This window comes from Bufo gargarizans, chromosome 1, assembly GCF_014858855.1.
Source record: "Bufo gargarizans isolate SCDJY-AF-19 chromosome 1, ASM1485885v1, whole genome shotgun sequence".
NCBI classification, from domain to species: Eukaryota; Metazoa; Chordata; class Amphibia; order Anura; family Bufonidae; genus Bufo; species Bufo gargarizans.
The window spans coordinates 359338490-359353405 of record NC_058080.1 but is presented as its reverse complement, the minus strand read 5'-3'; the positions used below and the strand labels follow the sequence as shown (position 1 = coordinate 359353405).

The window sequence follows — 14916 nt, the reverse complement described above, 5'->3', positions numbered from 1 at the left end:
CGGGCTTAGGATTGATGTTCTGTAGATTGAATTATTTTCCCTTATAACATTGTTACATCACATGGTACGTCACATGATCTTTTACCATGGTGATTCACCATGGTAAAAGACCATGTGATGACCGGAGTGACGTCATCAAAGGTCCTTAACCTCTATTTAATGCAGCAGCTCACCCCAGGTCCTGTTCATCAGCAGAGGAGACACAAGGAGATGCCGGCTTCGCGATCAAGTGGACTAAGGTGAGTTAAATTTTATTTATTTATTTTTTTAACCCCTCTAGCGCTGTTTTACTATGCATTCTGTATTCAGAATGCTATTATTTTCCCTTTTAACAATGTTATAAGGGAAAATAATAATGATTGGGTCTCCATCCCGATCGTCTCCTAGCAACCGTGCGTGAAAATCGCACCGCATCCGTACTTGCTTGCGGATGCTATGCGATTTTCACGCTTCCCATTCACTTCTATGGGGCCTGCGTCGCGTGAAAATCTGACAATATAGAGCATGCTGCGATTTTCACTCAACGCACAAGTGATGCGTGAAAATCACCGCTCATGTTCACAGCCCCATAGAAATGAATGGGTCAGGATTCAGTGCGGGTGCAATACGTTCACCGCACGCATCGCACCCGCACGGAAAACTCGCCCGTGTGAAAGGGACCTTATACAGCAGATAACGCCCATGTTCTGCTGCTGAATCCGTGGCAGATTTTATCATGTGGACACAGCATTAAAATTCTCAATCAATGCAGAGGTCTTAATACACAAAGTGGATAATAAATTACATATCTAATTTAATTGACGCCTTACTGACATTTGGCATATATGTATCACCACTAGGGATGAGCGAACTTGTGTTTTCAAGTTTGGCGTACAAGGTTTGGGTGGACCATAACTTATGGTCCGTGGTAGCAGTATCCATAACGGAATTCTTAGATAACCCGAACCTTGTACGGCGAACTTGAAAATAGAAGTTTGCTCAAGACTAATCACTACCTTCAAAAATGCCTTAAACAGTTAAAATATAGAAGTATTTATTCTGTATGGTGAATGTCATTATGGAAATAAAAAAAAAAACGACTGTGTGCCCCCTGTGGCCGTATTAGGGCCCTCATATAGCGGGTCAGCAATACACAGGCACCAGTCGTGTGCATTCCGCATGCACTACTCTTTTGCAGTGCGGACCATCGGATGCGGATCGCGGACCACATTCAAGTGAATGGGTGCGCGATTCAAGTGAATGGGTCTGCGGCTGCCCCGCGGTCTGTGCAATTTGAGGTCCGCATCACGGGCACGGAGCCCTAACGTTCGTGTGCATGTAGCCTGATTGTCATTTTACTGCACAGTGAGCACTGTAAAAAAAAGCTAATAAAAAACCTAGAAAACACAAAAATGTAAGAATGGCACAATTGCAGTTTTCCAATGTTACGCCATTAAAACATTTTTTACAGCTTCCCAATGCATCACATGGAATATTAAATGGTGCCATTAGAAAAGTGTAATTTTCCCACAAGACGACAAGCCCTCATATGGCTGTGCGAAAAGAAAAATAATAAAATGTATAGCTTTTGGAAGGCAGAGAGAAAAAAAATGGAAAATGGCTGCCATGGGATGGGGTAAAAGCATACAGTATAGTACCAAGGACTCAAATCTAGTCTTCTTTCCACAGATACTTTCCCAAAATTATCTAAGGGTGAACAGACTGAAGCGAAAATTGGAAATTTATCTGTAGTTGTGACTTACACTGATATAACAAAGGAATCTACGGATGTCATTGTAAACTCCACCAACTTTAGTTATTGGAGCAAAGATAGTAAGTACTGGTCTAAGTTTTGCTAGAAGCGATTGATATTATTTATTAAATCCAAAGAATTGACATATCTGATGTACTCTAAAAAAAAATAGCTTTTCTACTAAGGCTTTGTTTGTGCCTTAGGGAAACTTTGTGCAGCGGTTTCTCAAATAGCACTACTATTTGGTTTTGGGGGAACTATTTTAAGTTTAAATTATTTTTTAGTTTGGGCAAAACTCAGCAAAACTTGTGTTTCTAATGCTGTCGCAATGTCATTATATGAAAAAATAAATGAACATAATACAAAATTAAGCATAGAACTATTAAAGATAAAGCAAGTCCTTAAATATTACAGTCAGATGGAAGATTGCAAGAAAATTTAGACTAAAACCTTCAGACTCACAGGTGCATATCCATGAAGCAAACATAATTACAAAAAACAAAATGGCTGCACACTGTTATATATACACAAACAATAGAGCTAAGAAATGGGGGTCATTCTAGATAAAAGTGGTACAATAGCGACTATAAATGAGTATAAATTAATAATGGAAGCTCTTAGCACACATACGTGTCGGGCCCATCTACCAGGCGTCAAGGTGGCTTCCGCAGATGGGTCCCTATCACTAAATATACTGCCTCACTTTGGACTTACTTAAGCCTACAATATTCAGGGCAGTGTAGTAACCAGCTACAAACGTACTCTGCTCAGAAGCCCCAGGTAGATGGGCGTGTTCAGTCTAAAAGAGGTACTACTCTCAATATACCTCTGTCCCTGCTCCACACAGCAACCTCTCCCTACACTGGCAAAAAACTGAATGTAAAATGGTGGCCAGATCGGGTTTATTTATAGGGTAGGGGTTGTGTCCATGTGCTGAAACGTCTCAATTGGCTGTCCTGTACCACCTAATGGATATAAAAAACGAAATGGCTGCACACCGTTTTATATACAAACAATAGAGCTAAGAAATGGGGGTCATTCTAGATAAACGTGGTACAATACCGACTATAAATGAATAATGGAAGCTCTTAGCGCACATACGTGTCGGGCCCATCTACCAGGCGTCAAGGTGGCTTCCGCAGATTGGTCCCTATCACTAAATATACTGCCTCACTTTGGACTTACTTAAGGCTAGGTCTACACGACGACATTTGTTGCGCGACAAATAGGGCGCAACATTTGTCGCGCAACATTTTGTTGCACTAATGTCGCGCGACAATTTTTATAATGGCAGTCTATGGTGTCGCACTGCAACACGCGACATGCTGCGACTGTCGCATCGCAGTCGCAGCATGTCGCATGTTGCAGTGCGACACCATAGACTGCCATTATAAAAATTGTCGCGCGACATTAGTGCAACAAAATGTCGCGCGACAAATGTCATCGTGTAGACCTAGCCTAAGCCGACAATATTCAGGGCAGTGTAGGAACCAGCTACAAACGTACTCTGCTCAGAAGTCCCAGGTAGATGGGCGTGTCCAGTTTAAAAGAGGTACCACCCCAATATATTGCAAGAAAATTTAGACTAAAACCTTCAGAATCACAGGTGCATATCCATGAAGCAAACATAATTACAAAAAACAAAATGGCTGCACACCATTATATATATATATAAACAATAGAGCTAAGAAATGGGTTGATTCTAGATAAAACTGGTACAATACCGACTATAAATGAATATAGTCAGATGGAAGGTGTAATTAGCTTTCTGTATGGAAGATAGGAGTTTCTTCATGGCCCTGTAGAGTACACATAGTATAAATGCCCCCATTCACACTTGAGGCCATTGTCAGCCCAATACATCGTTTACAGTGGGACCATCCAACAGTCTTATGTGTTGTTGGGCCTCTGGACTCTCTGCCAACAGATGATGTTGGGGGAAGGAAAGGATCGGGTGCTTTGAATTTCAGCAGCGTAGTCCTTATGTTCTTTCAGCAGATGAGCTAAAGCCAGAGGTGTCTGACAATGGCTCTCCCCATTTGAAACACATACGGTACATGCTTAGGGCTCGTTCACACAATCGTTTTTTTGCATTCCGTATATGGGCCGTTTTTTTAGTTCTGTATACGGTTCGTATAAGGAACCATTCATTTCAATGGTTCAGTAAAAAAAAAAGGAATGTTTCCGTATTTCCGTTGTTCCGTTCAAAGATAGAACATGTCCTATTATTGCCCGCAAATCACGTTCCGTGGCTCCATTCAAGTCAATGGGTTTGCAAAAAAAGGAATACATACAGAATGTACTCCGTATGTCTTCCGTATCTGTTCTGTTTTTGCGGAACCATCTATTAAAAATGTTATGCTTACTGTATACGCCATACGGAAAAACGGAACGGAAATGGAAACACTACTGAAACAAAAAATGGGAAAACGTATCCGTTAAAAACGGGCCGCAAAACACTGAAAAAGCCATACGGTCGTGTGAACGAGCCCTTAGTCGTACGGAAGAGTCATGAGAGATAGCTGTTGGCTGAATTAGCTTTCTGCTGACAGCTATTGCATGTGCATGAGCACCTTAACAGAAAAATAAAATGGAGACACCCTCATCCCGTGTCCAAAGCAACAGGTCATCCTGACACAGGTAAAGAGAAGGCTGTATTATACCAGCCGATTCTGCAGGAGATAGTCAGGAAAGACATGTTCCTTCCCAGCAATCTCCTGCTCGCTAGCGGAGGAGACTTCTGCTAGTACATGCAGCGATCTCCTGCACAGCATGAGGAGGAGCGATCGTTATGCCACCGCTCATCCTCATTCTGTCTAGTTATTTGCCGGCAGCAAATCGTGATCACATTTGTTTCCCTTATAATATTTTTGTGTAATATAATATATATTCTGTCTTTTACAGCTGTGGCTCATGCTATTTTTTCAGCAGCTGGAGCAAATATTATAAAAGCAGCTCAGCATGGTAAGCATTATCACAAGTATGTTCTATAACAAAAATCACAGTTAAAGGAAACCTGTCGCCACAAAATGCACTGCAATTTGCAGACAGCATGTTTTAGAGCAGATTTACATATAGTTTTTTGGGAAAAGAGTCATTACCTTATCATTAGAGGGTGGAAAATGTTATGCCAGCTCTTTTTTTACTACTGGAGATCTGGATTAGGGCTCCATGCCCATATTGCGGACCGCAAATGGTGGGTCCACATTATACGGGCACTAGCCGTGTGCACTCCATGCCGCGGATGCAGACCCAATGACTTGGATGGGTCAGCGATCCGCAAGATACAGCAAAAGATGTCCTATCTTTTGCAGAGCGGAGGCACAAATCGGAAGCCCATGGAAACACTTGGAAGTGCTTCCGAGAGCTTTTGGGTCTGTGCCTCCACTACACAAAAGATAGGACATGTCCCATCTTTTGCTGTATTTTGCAGATCGTGAACCCATTCAAGTGAATGGGTCCACATCCGCAGCACAGAGTGCACACGGCCAGTGCCCGTATATTGCGGACCACTATTTGCAGTCTGTAGCACAGGAACAGAGCACTTACGTTTGTGTGAATGAGCCATTAGGCAGGATCATGACATGTGCAGGCACAAGGCACTAAACTGAGTAAGAATAGCAGCAGTCAGGATGGAAATGCGCCACCTCACTTTCTCTATGAATCGGCAGTGAGTGGTGAGTTCATTGGGATGGTAAATGTCCTCCTATTCCTGGTTGCCAGCTCTGTGAGGGTGAGCAGCCAGTGGCTCCTTTTTCTTTGTGTAGGATATGAGCGAGAAGGTTGCGGGTAGGAAAGGGTCCATGGGTAAGGGGTGCACAGAGAAAGTGATGATAAAAAACTTTAAAAAAAAAGTTAAAACTGTCACTTGGATAAAGCCACAGTACAAAAAGCATAACCAAAACATCAAAGAAATGCTATGCTTTCAGCGTGTCAGAGGGCTCAATCTTTGCGTAGTCACAAGGTCAAAGAGCCACCATGCTGTGATGCTGACTGAGGTTCTGACGCCTGTATTTATTCCAGAGCAATGATCCCAGCAGACACAACTGGGATTGCTCCAGGCTGGGGAACGTAATGTACTGGATTTTGGCGAGGGAGTGACATGTCCCGCTACCAACCTACATGCCAATCCATAAAAATCCAGCCCATGAAATCAAGCTGAAACAACAAATCTTTCTAAATTCCATTTTACCGCAGCCAGATGAGCATTGTAAGATATACGTACCCCCTCTCCAGTACTTTAGCACACAAATTGTTGCAATAGATTTAGGGTAATTTTTATTCACATATGCAACCTGTCATATTACACAACATAGGCCAAGCCCATAAAATACAATAAAAAAAAAACTTAATTCATCAAGATCCAAGTGTGGTAGATATGGTTTAAATATTCTCTTTGTATTCCATGGAAATTTACAGTGCAATACAAGTGAATGGGGTTTTCAAAAGCTCTGAAAGCCAATAAAGGCATCACTGCTATAATACTTTTGTTATTTTTAACGCAAGAGTATTTAACATCACATATGTTGATTTTTCTGGCTAACACGGTACCACCTTATTTTGGCTATACGTCATTCTTTGTAATGCAAAGAGTAAAACCCACAGCAAGATCTCAGTGAAAAACGGCCGTGTGACAGATGTTTTTGTAATGGCTGTCATATGCCCATTTTTAGAACCAATTGAAGTCAATGGGGCTATTCACATGGCATCTTTTAACCCCTTAAGGACTCAGCCCTATTTCACCTTAAGGACTTGGCCATTTTTTGCAAATCTGACCAGTGTCCCTTTAAGTGCTCATAACTTTAAAACGCTTTGACTTACCCAGGCCGTTCTGAGATTGTTTTTTCGTCACATATTGTACTTCATGACACTGCTAAAATTGGGTCAAAAAAGTTAATTTTTTTTGCACAAAAAAATAAAATTTTTACAATTTTTTTTGAAAAATTAGCAAATTTCAAAGTTTCAGTTTCTCTACTTCTGTAATACATAGTAATACCCCCAAAAATTGTGATGGCTTTACATTCCCCATATGTCTACTTCATGTGTGTAGCATTTTGGGAATGATATTTTATTTTTTGGGGATGTTACAAGGCTTAGAAGTTTAGAAGCAAATTTTGAAATTTTTCAGAAATCTTCAAAATCCCACTTTTTATGGACCAGTTCAGGTTTGCAGTCATATTGTGAGGCTTAGATAATAGAAACCTCCCAAAAATGACCCCATTCTAGAAACTACACCCCTCAAGGTATTCAAAACAGTTTTTTCAAACTTTATTAACCCTTTAGGTCTTCCACAAGAGTTAATGGCAGATGGAGAAACAATTTAGAAATTTCTATTTTTGGGAAAATTTTCCAATATAATCAATTTTTTCCAGGAGTAAAACAAGGGTTAACTGCCAAACAAAACTCAAAATGGGTTGCCCTGATTCTGTAGTTTGCAGAAACACCCCATATGTGGTCGTAAACTACTGTTTGGCCAAACGGCAGGACATAGAAGGAGGGGAACACCATATGGGTTTTGGAAGGCAGATTTTGCAGGACTGGTTTTGTTTATACCATGTCCCATTTGAAGCCCCCTGTTGCACCCCTAGAATAGAAATTTCAAAAAAGTGACTCCATCTAAGAAAGTACACCCCTCAAGGTATTCAAAACTGGGTTTACAAACTTTGTTAACCCTTTAGGTGTTCCACAAGAGTTAATGGCAGATGGAGAAACAATTTAGAAATTTCTATTTTTTGGAAAATTTTCCAATATAATCAATTTTTTCCAGGAGTAAAACAAGGGTTAACTGCCAAACAAAACTCAAAATGGGTTGCCCTGATTCTGTAGTTTGCAGAAACACCCCATATGTGGTCGTAAACTACTGTTTGGCCAAACGGGAGGACATAGAAGGAGGGGAACGCCATATGGGTTTTGGAAGGCAGATTTTGCAGGACTGGTTTTGTTTATACCATGTCCCATTTGAAGCCCCCTGTTGCACCCCTAGAATAGAAATTTCAAAAAAGTGACTCCATCTAAGAAAGTACACCCCTCAAGGTATTCAAAACTGGGTTTACAAACTTTGTTAACCCTTTAGGTGTTCCACAAGAGTTAATGGCAGATGGAGAAACAATTTAGAAATTTCTATTTTTTGGAAAATTTTCCAATATAATCAATTTTTTCCAGGAGTAAAACAAGGGTTAACTGCCAAACAAAACTCAAAATGGGTTGCCCTGATTCTGTAGTTTGCAGAAACACCCCATATGTGGTCGTAAACTACTGTTTGGCCAAACGGGAGGACATAGAAGGAGGGGAACACCATATGGGTTTTGGAAGGCAGATTTTGCAGGACTGGTTTTGTTTATACCATGTCCCATTTGAAGCCCCCTGTTGCACCCCTAGAATAGAAATTTCAAAAAAGTGACTCCATCTAAGAAAGTACACCCCTCAAGGTATTCAAAACTGGGTTTACAAACTTTGTTAACCCTTTAGGTGTTCCACAAGAGTTAATGGCAGATGGAGAAACAATTTAGAAATTTCTATTTTTTGGAAAATTTTCCAATATAATCAATTTTTTCCAGGAGTAAAACAAGGGTTAACTGCCAAACAAAACTCAAAATGGGTTGCCCTGATTCTGTAGTTTGCAGAAACACCCCATATGTGGTCGTAAACTACTGTTTGGCCAAACGGCAGGACATAGAAGGAGGGGAACGTCATATGGTTTTTGGAAGGCAGATTTTGCTGGACTGGTTTATTTACACCATGTACCCTTTCAAGCCCCCTGATGCACCCCTAGAGTAGAAACTCCATAAAAGTGACCCCATCTAGGAAACTACAGGATAAGGTGGTTGTTGTTTTGGGACTATTTTAGGGGTAAATATGATTTTTGGTTGCTCTATATTACTCTTTTTTGAGGCAATGTAACAAAAAAATTAAATTCTAAAAAATGTTCTACATTCGCTATTTAGTTTTGTGGAACACCTAAAGGGTTAACATAGTTTGTAAAGTAACTTTTGAATACCTTGAGGGGTGTAGTTTCTTAGATGGGGTCACTTTTTTGGAGTTTCTAGTCTAGGCTACATCAGGGGGGGCTTCTAATGGGACATGGTGTCAAAAAAAAAAACTGTCCATCAAAATCTGCCTTCCAGAAACCGTATGGAGTTCCCTTCGTTCTATGCCCTGCCGTGCGGCTATATAGCCATTTACGACCACATATGGGGTGTTTCTGCAAACTACAGAATCAGGGCCATAAATATTGAGTTTTGTTTGGCTGTTAACCCTTGCTTTATTACCGGCAAAAGGGATTCAAATTGAAATTTTGCCCAAAAATGGGTGTTTTGGCACCGTTTTTGTTTTATATTTTTAACACCGTTCATTCGAGGCGTTTGGTCAAATGTTATTTTTATAGCGACGACTTTTACGCACGCGACGATGCCCAATATGTATGGCTCTCAGACTTTGGAGACACTAAGCAGGCATCCTAAAAACTGCGGCCCTCCAGATGTTGTAAAACTACAATTCCCACCATGCCCTGCTGATGGCTGTAGGTTGTCTGGGCATGCTGGGAGTTATAGTTTTACAACATCTGGAGGGCCGCAGTTTGAGGATGCCTGCTCTAAAACTAATATTTTTTTGGGGAAAAAAAATTGTTTCTGTGTCTCCAAAGTCTAAGAGCCATAGTGTTTTATGTTCTCTAGTGGACTGTTGGGGATTATAAAAATTTAGTACTCCATGGAAGTGTGATACTCCCTGAAGCAATCGATAACGCAGAGGCCCGGATGATCGGGGCACGTGTCACATTGAGTGGTGGTGTCCTTCCGTATCCCCCTCTTGTGACACACTCTGCATCTTTTTTGGGTTCGTCCCTTCTTTCCAGTATGGGGGACCACACCTGGAAAGTGTTGGCCAGGGACGATCCGAGCGCCTCCAGTTCCCGAGGTACTCCGGCCTGCTCTTTCCCGGTCCGAAAAGATCAGGTCTTTGAGGACTGCCTCATAGAATTGGAGGAATGTCCCTGTGCTGCCAGCGCTTCGGGATAGTACAAAAGAGTTGTACATGGCAACCTGCACCATGTAGACCGTAACTTTTTTGTACCATGCCCGGGTTTTGCGCATGGCATTATATGGCGTGAGGACTTGATCAGAGAGATCAACTCCTCCCATATACCGATTGTAGTCGACGATACAATCGGGCTTGAGGACCGTTGCCGCGGTACCTCGCACAGGGACTGGGGTGGTGCTGTTACCGTGGATTGTGGACAGCATAAGGACATCCCTCTTGTCCTTATACCTGACCAGCAACAGGTTTCCACTGGTAAGGGCACGGGTCTCACCCCTGGGGATAGGTACCTGGAGGGGGTGGGCAGGGAGGCCGCGCTGATTTTTCCGCACGGTCCCACAAGCGAACGTGGATCTGGCGGCAAGGGACCTGAACAAGGGAATGCTGGTATAAAAGTTATCCACGTACAAGTGGTAACCCTTATCCAGCAGTGGGTGCATAAGGTCCCACACGAGTTTCCCGCTAACACCCAGAGTGGGGGGACATTCTGGGGGTTGAATACGGGAATCTCGCCCCTCGTACACACGAAATTTGTAAGTGTACCCTGAGGTACTCTCACAAATTTTGTATAGCTTCACGCCATACCTCGCCCGCTTTGTGGGAATGTATTGGCGGAAACTGAGTCTCCCCTTGAACGCAACGAGAGACTCATCAACCGCGACCTCCCTTCCAGGTACGTAGGCCTGCTGAAATGTGGCCCCAAAGTGATCGATGACCGGCCGTATCTTATACAGCCGGTCATAGGCAGGATCACCTCGGGGTGGACATGCTGCATTATCGGAATAATGCAGACATTTCCGGATGGCCTCAAACCGGGGACGTGTCATGACCATACTGTACAGTGGGGTCTGGTATAGGACGTCCCCACTCCAGTATTGCCTGACACTGGGTTTTTGGACTAGACCCATATGCAGCACGAGGCCCCAAAATGTCCTCATTTCGGCTGCACTGACCGGCGTCCAGCCACCGGGTCTAGCCAAAAATGAGCCTGGGTTTTGAGCGACGAACTGTTGGGCGTACAGATTCGTCTGCTCCACCATCAAATTCACCAGTGGGTTACTGAAAAAAAAACTAAAAAAGTCTATTTCAGTAAACCCCACTGTGGGAATCTGGATTCCAGGATTGCCAGCGAAATCCGGAATCTCAGGCTCAAAGTCCACTGGGGGACACCAGCTAAGTTCATCGGCAGGGGGCTCCGGTGAACTTATTTGGTGGGCCGGGAAACCAGTACGAACCCCAGGGCGGCTCGTACTAGGGTGGGCCACAGGATCCCTAGCATGTGTGGCCCCTGGCTCCGCCTGGCGGCGTCTCCGCCGCCTTGGTGGCTCATCGTCATCCGATGATGATGAGGAGGATGCGGATGACAGAAGGAATGTGGGGTCATCCTCATCCTCACTGGGGCTCTCGGAGTCGGAGGCAATCTGGGCGTATGCCTCCTCGGCCGAGAACACCCGGCGGGCCATGGGTGTGTGTGCGTGTAGGTGTGCGTGTGTGGAAACCTTTATTATATGTGCGTGTGTGTGGGGGCAACGGGTGTTCGCGTACTAAAAAAAGGAAAATAAAGGGGCAAGTGTTAGGAAAAAAAAAAAAAAAAGTTCAAAGTTGCTGATCAGCGGTACAACGCTGATCAGCGGTGGGGCAGGCGATGCGCTAACAGTGGACGGACGCTAAAGTGCCGACCAGTCAGCGAACGCAGAAAAATAAAAAAAAAGTGGTGGTAAGGGGGCTAGTGGTGAGGGGGGGGGGGCTGGGGGAGGGCTGGTGGGGGGATGGGTGGGGGGGGTGGGGGGGGCTGGTGGTGGTGGGGGGCTGGTAGGGGGGGGCAAGTGGCAGGGGGGGCTCTGGGGTCTGATAGATGGATCAAAAAAGTTTTGTGTAAAAGTTCTTTTTTTTTTTTTTTTTTCCTAACTAACTTTTCCCTTCTTTCCCTTCCTAATGGTGCCTCTCCCTCACTGACCCTAACCTACCTGAGTGGCGATGGGTGCAGGAGGGTGATGGATGCCGATTAGGGGGACACAGGAGCTGGTGCTGGACGATGCTGCACGGTCAGGGTGCTGGACAGGAAGAGGAGGGGAGAGAGGAGCGCAGGAAGTTTGAATCTCGCGCCTCTCTCCCCTGCACCAATCAGCACCCTGGACAGCAGTGTTCAGCACCAGGGCCAGCACCGCCTCCTCAAATCCTCGGACTGCGATTGGTGGTGTAAAATTACGCCACCGATCGCAGTCTTTTTCCGGTTCATCGGGTCACAGCACACCCGAATGGACCGGAAACGCAGAAAACCGCAGGTCTGAATGGACCTGCGGTTTTCTGCGATCGTCTATACGGGGGGGTCAAATGACCCCCCCCTGCGTTGTTACGGGATGCCGGCTGAATGATTTCAGCCGGCATCCCGTTCCGATTAACCCCCGCGGCGCCGGAATCGCGAATTAAAGCCATGACGTACCGGTACGTCATGGGTCCTTAAGGATTCGGGAAACATGCCGTACCGATACGTCATGGGTCCCTAAGGGGTTAAAGGCCAGTTCAGACATGTCCTATTTTTGGCTGTTTTCACCACCAGACAGACCCCATTAAAATCAATGGGACTGTTTTTAATATAAAAAATGGGTACAGTAGTGAAAATGGCCTTTTAGGGGTTAAAATCTAATAAATAATGACCTCATCCACTTGCAAGCTCAGAGACAATTGCTTCTCTCTTGATACTGAAGGACCTGCACTCCCAGTGTGGTGTCATCACCCTTGGAGCACAGGTCCTTCTGCATGATTATGGCTGGGATATATCTGGGAGACATTATTACTGCTGGAAGCCACTCTGAGTGACATTATTACTGCTGGGATCTACTCTGGGTGACATTATTACTGCTGGGATCTACTCTGTGAGACAATATTACTACTGGAATCTACTCTGGGAGACATTATTGCTGCTAGGAGCCACTCTGGGGGGCAATACTACTGCCAGGGGCCACTCTGAGTGACATTATTGCTGCTGGGAGCCACACACAATGGTTTTTGGTGCAAAGAGATAAGAACGTGGCTTGTCAGAGACTTGGTCCTGTCTTTATTTTGGAGTAAGACAATTCAGAACTACAGGTTATAGCTTTTTTGCAGCAACATCAACCTATTTATACAAAATAAATACCTGCATGTCTGGCACTTTCTTTTCCAAACCCATTCATTTGAATAAATTAATAAATGAGTTAATCTCGAACGGAAAATGGGAAAAAAAAAGTCCATACTGCTATTTTTTTTATGCACAGACTTATGGTCCATGAGAAATACTGGACATTCATGCATGTATGGAAATCACTGCAATCTGAATAAGTCCTTTTCACACAGCCAGTGATACATTTTGTCCAGTGAGCATTTACAGTGCCTTGCAAAAGTATTCACCCCCCTTGACTTTTTTTGTATTTTGGTACCTCACAACTTGGAATTATCATGGATTGTTTGAGGATTTGCATCATTTAATTCACAGAACATGCCTACAACTTTGAAGATTTTTTTTTCTTTTTTTAACCACTTCAACCCCCCTAGCTGAAACACCCTTAATGACCAGGCCACTTTTTCCACTTCTGCACTACACTACTTTCACCGTTTATTGCTCTGTCATGCAACTTACCACACAAATGAATTTTACCTCCTTTTCTTCTCACTAATAGAGCTTTCATTTGGTGGTATTTCATTGCTGCTGACATTTTTACTTTTTTGTTATTAATCGAAATTTAATTATTTTTTTGCAAAAAAATGACATTTTTCACTTTCAGTTGTAAAATTTTGCAAAAAAAACCATCCATATATACATTTTTCGCCTAATTTATTGTTCTACATGTCTTTGATAAAAAAAAATGTTTGGGTAAAAAAAAATGGTTTGGGTAAAAGTTATAGCGTTTACAAACTATGGTCCAAAAATGTGCATTTCCGCTTTTTGAAGCAGCTCTGACTTTCTGAGCACCTGTCATGTTTCCTGAGGTTCTACAATGCCCAGACAGTACAAACACCCCACAAATGACCCCATTTCGGAAAGTAGACACCCTAAGGTATTCACTGATGGGCATAGTGAGTTCAAAGTGTCACACATCTGGTATCGCCGTACTCAGGAGAAGTTGGGGAATGTGTTTTGGGGTGTCATTTTACATATACCCATGCTGGGTGAGAGAAATATCTTGGCAAAAGACAACTTTTCCCATTTTTTTATACAAAGTTGGCATTTGACCGAGATATTTATCTCACCCAGCATGGGTATATGTAAGATGACACCCCAAAACACATTCCCCAACTTCTCCTGAGTACGGCAATACCACATGTGTGACACTTTTTTGCAGCCTAGATGCGCAAAGCGGCCCAAATTCCATTTAGGAGGGCATTTTTAGACATTTGGATCCCAGACTTCTTCTCACGCTTTCGGGCCCCTAAAATGCCAGGGCAGTATAAATACCCCACATGTGACCCCATTTTGGAAAGAAGACACCCCAAGGTATTCAATGAGGGGCATGGCGAGTTCATAGAAATATTTTTTTTTTTTTTGGCAGAAGTTAGCGGAAATTGATTTTTGTTTGTATTTTATCACAAAGTCTCCCTTTCCGCTAACTTGGGGCAAAAATTTCAATCTTTCATGGACTCAATATGCCCCTCACGGAATACCTCGGGGGGTGTCTTCTTTCCGAAATGGGGTCACATGTGGGGTATTTATACTGCCCTGGCATTTTAGGGGCCATAAAGCGTGAGAAGAAGTCTGGAATATAAATGTCTAAAAATGTTTACGCATTTGGATTCCGTGAGGGGTATGGTGAGTCCATGTGAGATTTTATTTTTTGACACACATTAGTGGAATATGAGACTTTGTAAGAAAAATAAAAATAAAATATCTATTTCCGCTAACTTGTGCCAAAGAAAATGTCTAAATGGAGCCTTACAGGGGGGTGATCAATGACAGGGGGGTGATCAGGGAGTCTATATGGGGTGATCATGGGTGATCAAGGGTTCATAAGGGGTTAATAAGTGACAGGGGGGGTATAGTATAGTGGTGTTTTGTGGTACTTTACTGAGCTACCTGTGTTCTCTGGTGGTCAATCCAAGCAAAAGGGACCACCAGAGGACCAGGTAGCAGGTATATTAGACGCTGTTAGGGGTTAAAAAATCGCATCTTCTGC

At 43.4% G+C, this 14916-nt stretch overlaps 1 protein-coding gene across 1 annotated transcript in view; it reads left to right on the top strand.

Moving 5' to 3' along the window:
* The window catches only part of LOC122919856 (protein mono-ADP-ribosyltransferase PARP14-like), a 95790-nt gene that overhangs the window by 47936 nt on the left and 32938 nt on the right, over positions 1 to 14916 (top strand). Inside the window, exons 8-9 of the mRNA XM_044269047.1 lie at positions 1669 to 1812; positions 4637 to 4696. Coding sequence (XP_044124982.1) covers positions 1669 to 1812; positions 4637 to 4696 — 204 coding nt within the window. The remainder of the gene's footprint in view (positions 1 to 1668; positions 1813 to 4636; positions 4697 to 14916) is intronic.